At 41.7% G+C, this 8,352-nt stretch overlaps 1 protein-coding gene across 5 annotated transcripts in view; it reads left to right on the top strand.

Moving 5' to 3' along the window:
* Window positions 1-19: 19 nt before the first annotated feature.
* LOC130550716 (arf-GAP with Rho-GAP domain, ANK repeat and PH domain-containing protein 1) overlaps window positions 20-8,352 on the top strand; it is a 53,547-nt gene continuing 45,214 nt past the window's right edge. For 3 of the 5 annotated variants that reach the window (XR_008962482.1, XR_008962481.1, XM_057328205.1), the window contains exons 1-2: window positions 149-976; window positions 7,450-7,562. Coding sequence is in view for 2 of the 5 variants with exons in the window: in XM_057328205.1 (XP_057184188.1) it covers window positions 168-976; window positions 7,450-7,562 (922 nt within the window). In the remaining 3 variants the exon portion in view is untranslated. Of the gene's footprint in view, window positions 977-2,418; window positions 2,603-7,449; window positions 7,563-8,352 lie in introns of those variants that run through there. The other 2 variants (XM_057328204.1, XM_057328206.1) reach the window with 2 other exon arrangements.

Here is an 8,352-nt window from a genome sequence, read left to right as displayed (position 1 = left end):
TCTCTCTGTCTCTCTCTCTCTCTCTCTCTCTCTCTCTCTCTCTCTCTCTCTCTCTCTCTCTCTCTCTCTCTCTCTCTCTCTCTCTCTCTCTCTCTCTCTCTCTCTCTCTCTCTCTCTCCCTCTCTCTCTCTCTCTCTCTCTCTCCTAGTATTTTGCAGTGTTTGGTTATGTCTGGGATTTCCCAGCCCGTAGCAGAGTGGTTGAGCGCGCTCCGTCTCGACCAGTACTGCTTGGCGTTTCAGGAGGCCGGACTGGACACATTGTGGGAATGTCAGGATTTGACGTCCGCGGAACTGCACCAGATGGGCGTGGCTCTTCCCGGCCACAGGAAGCGGCTTCTCGGCAGCATACGTAAGCGGTTTCCTACGCCGTCAGGTACGGAGGAAGATGAGGAGAGAGAGGAAGGCAGACCCGTTCCCAGAGAGAGGACGAAGTTCAGAGCGGCCTCAGGATCTGACAAGAAGGACGACATCGTTCGCAACACTCTGCCTCCTGTGCCTCCTCGGGTCACGCCCAATCGACCTCCGGTGCCCTTTACATCGGCATCTGTTACTAAATCCATCTCAGACCCTAATATGGCGAGGAACGCTACGCAACACCCAATCACACCCGCGCCGAGAGAAACGCCCATCCCTGCCGAACGATGCAAACCCACCCCTGCTCCGAGGCCACGCCCAGAACACCTGCCTCTGAAAGGGCAAGTGCAGAAGAGCGAGAGGAAACTATCACCCGTGTCGCCCACTCTCTCCCTCTCTTCATCATCGTCCACCTCCTCCTCGTCTGATCGCTTCCACCTGTATGAACAGTGTTCCTCACCCGCTCAGGGAGAAGCGGCTCCACCTCTTCCTCCCAAGAGCTATGCCGTGGGTGTCTCCAAAGAATCCACAGACGCCCAGTTTCCTCCTCAGGTTCCTCACAGACCTCCCGTTCCTCCTCCACGAGTTTCTGTCAATCCCAGCAGCCCGTCCAGTTCCAGGTAACACTGCCCTTATGGTGTATAGTGTATAGTAGCATGTACTAGTAGTTTTTGCATCACTTCCTGTCAGCTGACACACAGTGTCTTGTGCTCTGACCGTCACACGGTGACGTAAACCAGAGCTGGAAAATAATGTGTGTGTTTTTCCTGTCAGTAGGAGTTCTTGTGTGAGTCAGTTGTTCTCCTTTTGTATTTTGATCATTCACGTTTGTTTATTTCTTCTGTCAAAAAGAACACATTTTAGTTTTCATAGAAAATGACTAATCGTTTCACTAGACAACACCCTTATTCATCGGCATTTTGAAGCTGCGATGAAACTAAATTCGGATCTTAACCAACAGCCCCCCATTGAAGTGCATTATATAGAGAAGAACCCTGGAAAGCTTTCCTCAAAAGCCTCAATTTCTTTTTTTGAGAGATGAAATAAACACACGGACGGCTTGTATGACATGTGGGTGAGTGAATTATCATGACATTTTAATTGTAAAGTGAACTTCTCCTTTAATTGCTGATGAAATAAGACAATTCCAGCCATTAAACTGTTTTTTATTTTTTTGCATTGCATCATCAATCCATAACTTGTGGAAAACAATATCAGTTTATCAGACATCAGATCAGACATCATTTATCAGATATCAGACATTACATTCCTGGTCAACGCTGTCATTTATTCCTCCTCATGTGTTTGTAACATGCGAGTCGCTCTTGAGTGGAACACAACAGAAGATATTTTGAGAAATGTCTCGGTGGTTTTGTGTTCATACACTGGAAGTCGATGGGAGTTCAGTGTTGTTTGATGATCAACATTCTTCAAAATATCTTCTGTTGTGTACTGAAGAAGAAAGAAAGTCACACAGGAAATGACATGAGCGTGAATAAATGGTGAAAGATTGTTTGACATGTTTGGTGTGTTTTATTTAGTCACCAAGGTCAGTTTTTGCGCTCTGTGGCGCTGATGTTTGACACTGTGTGTGTTCTGTATGTGAACACTAGATGTCAGCAGATTTCCTCGAGGAAACCGAGATGAGCGTCTTCGACTCTTTCTAAAAGATGCGAGAGATTTACAGCCAGACTCTGGTCTCAGGACAGCAGTGTTGTCACATCACAAAGAGGTTTTGGAAACACGGGACGTTGTGACACTTTCTCATGTAGTTTGTTTGTCCTACCTCGGTCCTGCACTACAACATTGTGTTATTTGTGCTGTTTTGAACACACGAGACAGCAATGAGAAAACCATGTGTTTTATTTTACGTTTTAAAACAGTATTTAATGGTCCTAAAAATGTTCCGGTCTTGTTTTGGTGAGGTTCACACACGCACTGGTTGTTTGATAAAGCTTGTCCTTGCGAGCAGCAGAAATCAGGAAACGGTTGTTTTTTGTTCTCGGCGCGCGCGCACACACACACACACACACACACACACATGTCTAACAGTGTGCTTTACTTCCGTCTGTCTTGTGTGCGGTTGGCAGTCTCGTTCACTTCAGCGTCAATCTCTGGCTCTGTTTTTAATTTTGAACGCTTGTTTGTTTGATGATATCACCTCCTGCTGATGTGAGGTGTCTGTATTTTCACCTATAAGAGGATCTTCACGCTCTCTAATGACCTCACTGGGTGTGTTTGAGAATGTAAGTTCAGTGTGGGAAGTGGATGTTTGTTTGCTTTATTTCTACATTCATTGTGTCTGATATGAGAAGTCTTTTTGTGTGTATTTACTGTTGTTTATATCTCTTTTTTTCATTATTTTGATGTTGCAGAATTCCCGTGTGTGTGTTTGTGTTATTGTGTTCGTTGAGGTTTTGTTAAAGGTGACTGTTGTCGTCACAGCGTCTTTATGAGAGTTCAGCCACTCAGAATTAAACAGATGTTGAGGAAATGTAAACTAGATTATGAGATGTTATGAAGATATTCTCATACATCTCGACAGCCACGTTGGAGCATTTTACTTTTGCACATTGAATGGTTGCTAAGGCATTCTGGGGGTTGCTAGGGCACTGCTAGCCGGCCTCTAGTAGGGCTGTGTATTGGCAAGTGCCTCCTTATACGATACATATCACGATAGATGGGTCATGATACAATATATTGCTCGATCGATACGATACACATTTGCGATATAGTGCAATACTTTAAATAGAAAATGTCAAAAGTAGAGCTAGAGATACAACATGCTGTGCACCAGCGGGGGTTTTCTGTGAGGATAAGAGTAAAAACATCCCTTACCTCTGCAGAGCGGCCATGATGTGTGATGCATGGACCTTTAGATCAGAGGTTTGGCTTCTCAAACTGTGGGTCGCGCCCCTCAAGTGGGTAGCACAGGGGAATAAGGCGGCTCACACAAGTCACTTGGCTGTTGTGGTGCATTACAGTTAAAACACTGAACATGGGCAGAATAAAACCTCTGGTTCATCCGTGCTGTAAATGTGCTGGTGTCACATCCGTGAAAGCTCAATAAATGTCATTGTTACTTTTCTTAATAAACTTTCTGTCTAATGCACTGCAGTAGCCAAGTGACTTGTGTCATGACTTGAGAAGCTACAAACAGTATTATTTTATATAACTCATTACTCCATGACTTATTTAGAAAACCAAAGCACACCCACACATCAGCTCTGAGAGCTCCAAGCGTTCTTATATTTTTCGCCATGCTCGCTTCCACTTACTTTTGGCCGTATGTATATGACATGATTTAAAAAAAAATATTGATAGTAGAGGTATCACTATCCAAACGCTATTGAAAAAAAAATATTGATAGTAGAGGTATCACTATCCAAACGCTATTGAAAAAAAAATATTGATAGTAGAGGTATCACTATCCAAACGCTATTGAAAAAAAAATATTGCGATAGTTACATGTATCGATATTTTTGCACAGCCCTAGTCTCTAGGGGTTTTTTGTAATCGTATGTCTGGCCTGCTGAAGACTGTACGCATTGGTTGTTCAGATTGTTGAAAACAAGGTTTTAATGAAGAAAACGAAATACTTTTCTCTGTAATGATTTATTGTTACTTTGAAACATGAATATAGTGTAAACTTGAAGCTGCTACATTTGTCATCACCATCTCTTTTTCAAACATAATGTTGTCGTCTATGTACTTATCTTTATGCTCTTTTTATATTCATTGTATGAATTCATTGTATGTGTTATATTTGCTTGATATGAAGCAAATTGTAAAAAACACAATAGAAATGAGCTTGAGTTGATATGTACAGAATGTAAATGTGCCAAATGACATCAAACTCTTATTTCCTGTGAAATCAGCTCAACTTATAATATACATCATTATTATGGGCTCACTTTTGTGAATTTTGCGTGTGTTAAAAGTTCCAGATTGCAGCTTGAATGCTCAGTTACATTAGTGCTGCTCGATTATGAAAAAAATCTAAATCACGATTATTTTGGCCAATATTGAGATCCCGATTATTGAACGTGATTACTCACTAACTTTTGAAACAACATAGCAAAATATTAAAGGGGTCATATGACACGGCTAAAACGAATATTATGTTTTGTTTTAGATGTAATGCAGTGTGTGTACATGATTTAAGGTTAAAAACGCTTTATTTTCCACACACCGTGCATGTTTGTACCACAAAGCTCATGGCTCTGAAAAGCGAGGTGTGCTGTGATTGGCCAGTTCACAAGTCCGTAGTGATTGGTGGAATACTGCAAGCGTGTGAGGGAAATGTGACGCCTCTGACCATATTTGGAACATCAGGTTCCTCTTCAATTGTACTGACAGGTACGCCCACCTTACTTGCGTCTACATTTGGGCGGTCTTAGTCCAATCATACCACCAGCTGATGTAGATTTGTGGGGGTGTGGCTACACGAGGTGTTTCAGGCAGGTCTGGGTGAGCATTCGCTTTTACATAGAATGACTCTTTTGTTCCCACACTTTCATTTCTGCAATTTTACACGTCTAATACACGCATGAGCGACTTATATCACACCAAAGACACAGAAAAACACGTATTCGTACCATATGACCCCTTTAAAAACTTTTAAACTGTGAATTCAACTGGAAAATAAATGTAAAGAAATAGCTCAGCTGAACCACTGTAAATGAAAGCTGTACGCTGTGGTTTTATACCGCAAGAAAAGAAAGGATCCTTGCACAATGGACTGCAGCACAATAATCGTTTTATCTTGATTATGTTGTTTTTGTACTTGTTGAAGGCCAAAATTGACGGTTACGATTAATTTTCCATTAATTGCACAGCCCTAACGTACATTAGTGTAAGTGTCATCAGAGCTGTATATCTAGTGCACTGTTAAAACCACACTCAGGTCATCATGACCCATGTCTGAGACATTTTTAACATCATTGTTGTTGTAATGTACACACTCCAGACGCGTCTGCAGAACAAACTGTTTTCAATGGCAATCCATCTACATGCGTTCTGTTTCCAAGACAACAACAGGTAGCATCATTGTGTAGCATACGTGAATAATGTTGTATGGATGTTGTCTAGACGATGTGAAGAGTAAGACTGGATTAGCAGATTGCTTGTTGTAACTTGATTTTGTATGTATGTGAAGATTTTAGAAAGGGTTTAGTCGTCTGTGTCTTTTAGTAAATGTTTCACATTTTGTTGTTGTTATCAACGGTGTGCTTTCAAATAAGGAGTTCTTGAGCTGTTTCTTGTTTATTTTGAGACCTCTGTGCCGCGACTTGACTTGAGAAATGAACTGAATTAGACAGAAGTGTCTCTACTTCCCTGTTTCTGTGCAGGTCCGTCACTGAATCTGTATAAAACACGTGTCAGTTCTGTCATATGATGCTGACGTGTTTTGACTCAAACACGATATTCAGAAGTGATTCGATGAAAGTGAGGAGCTCGGCTCGGTTGTCTTGTGTCAGAACTGCGGCTTCTGTTTTCAGAATGACATGTGGAGTACTGAAACTTCACTCATTTCACTCACTCTCTGTGTGTTTCTGAGTCATGTTTGTGAGGCTCTTTAAAGCACCTTTCTTGCATTTCTTAATTTCTTTCTTTATGGATCACAAATGTTTGAAAAGTGTTACGCAAATAAATATAATTACTATTGATTGCTTCAATGAAATAACGTGAGATTGAGTTTGTGTTTGAGGTGTTTCGGCTGAGATGGTCAGTTTGTTCTCTGGACTGGTCAGTGGTCACAGGAAGAGTCATTGTTTCAACACCCACAATGTTTGATCTCAGGCGGATGTGAGGAAAGGGGAAACACAACCTGTTTTCAGTCTGATAACAACAAGAACACACATGTTGCTCTAGGGTTTTTTGGGCATGCACACTTAATGGCAGTATGGATGTACTCCTTGATATGGTGAATGTGCATGTCCTTTATTTACAACAATGATTTATTATCATTGAGTGCGTTTACATGCACAAAATAAATGGATATTTTTTATTGACACTACAACAAACAGAACACAAACACTTATAACAAGACATCCAAAAAACAAAACAAAAAAAACTTGAAGGAAAATCAAGATTACATTTTAAATGACATATAAATTAAAGACACATATAATTAACAATTACTGAAAAAAACTACTTCATGATAATATTCCAGAGACTTGCCAGGTTTCTCGCATGCGGTGATGTCACCATCGATAGTCCGTCTATAGTAATTAAAAATGCAGCAGGAAAACGGTCAGAAGCTACATTTTTATATTATTTTATAATAGTTTTTCATTTTGATGTTTCTACAGCAACTGCATGATTGGAGGGAGGACTTTTATGCGTTATTTTACTATTACTTCTGTTTGGGACTTTTACCACTGCGCTGTCAGACATGCGCACATAAACACAACTGAGAGAAAACCGGTAAAGGCGTTTACATGCAGCACAAAATCGGAGTAATGGGCAAAAAATGACCTCTGCCGAGCAGGTTTTGCTTACGCCGTTTATGAACGTTCCCCGATAAAACAAAACCGTTTTAGGCGCTTACATGACCTTACTTGTTATCAGCTTATTAAGCTTCCAAGTCATCAGTTGTCATTTTAGTGCAATATGGGACCGTGGACTTTATACCGAGGTATTATCGTACAGTGAGAGTTTGATATTGTTACATCCCTATTTAACACTGATCCTTTTCATCAGTATGCATGGTTTGTTTACTGGCAGATTTGCAAGACGTTAATTTTGGTCAAAACGTGTTGAACTTGATACTGTATTTAATTGATTGAAGTTGCTCTCTCTCTGTCAGTCTGTGTCATGTGCAGGTGTGTTGAGAGTGAGCGCTCATGAAAGCTGTTGTGTGAGGTGTGTGCGTGATGTCAGGTAAATAAAACCTGTAGAAACATGAATCCAGACAAACCCCGTCGAGAGAAACCTGTGCGCTCGTGTTCCTCTGAGCTGTCGTCAGAAGAATGAAGCGCTTCTCTCGGTGTTATTAACGCTTCAGAATGAAGAAGTTCCGTAGGATGTTTAATGGTCTAAACGGACTGTCACATGTGAATGATGTCCGTTCTCCTCTCAACTCCTCCAGCTCTACAGCAGATGATCTTCTGGATCCGGATCAGGTCCCAGATTTTCCACCTCGGATCAGACTTCCGAGCGCGAGCCCAAGGAGAGCAGTGGCACTGCCAGCGCTCATCAACGGTGAGAAGACTTCTCATTCTGGCTTTTGTTTCTCGTGCTTCAAAGTACTCGATGTGTTACTGAAGTTTGGACACACTTCACTCTTTACTCTGACGTCTTCTTCACTCGTTAGAATAGAAGGAAGTCCATCAAACTACATGATGAAAAACACAAACAGGATTGTAGGAATCCTCAAGATAGTCTTACATATGGGTTAAGGAGACACAGGTGACATAACGGTGTCACATCAGACGGTATAATGAATGTAAACCTGTTGTAAATGCTGATTTGATGAAATCAGAAGTGACATTACCTCATTTGTCGTCATGACAAAAGAGCATGTTTTCTTGACCAAATGTTTATCATTATTTGTCTTAAAATATCATGAATACAGAATCATTCAGGAACTGCTTCCTGTAAGTGGAATCTGAACTGTACAGTAATTGATGTTCGGTCTGTGTATACTGTCTTTCCTTCAGCTGTAGCGCTCGTTCAGCGTGTTTTGTCTCGTAGAGGATCTGTGCGTGCATGCGTGCGTGTCTTTGTGTGTGTCTGCGTGTGACTGCACTTGTATGTTTGTGTGTCTGCGTGTGTCTGTGAGTGCGTGCGTGTCTGCGCATGTCTGCGTGTGTCTGCGCGTGAGTCTGCGTGTGTCTGTGTGTGTCTGCGTGTGTCTGTGAGTGCGTGCGTGTCTGTGTGTGTCTGTGTGTGTCTGCGCGTGAGTCTGCGTGTGTGTCTGCGTGTGTCTATGTGTGTGTCTGCGCGTGAGTCTGCGTGTGTCTATGTGTGTGTGTCTGCGCGTGAGTCTGAG

Source organism: Triplophysa rosa, unplaced genomic scaffold (assembly GCF_024868665.1).
Source record: "Triplophysa rosa unplaced genomic scaffold, Trosa_1v2 scaffold408, whole genome shotgun sequence".
NCBI lineage: Eukaryota > Metazoa > Chordata > Actinopteri > Cypriniformes > Nemacheilidae > Triplophysa > Triplophysa rosa.
Note: the sequence above shows the minus strand (reverse complement) of the source record. Positions and strands in the feature narration are given on the sequence as shown.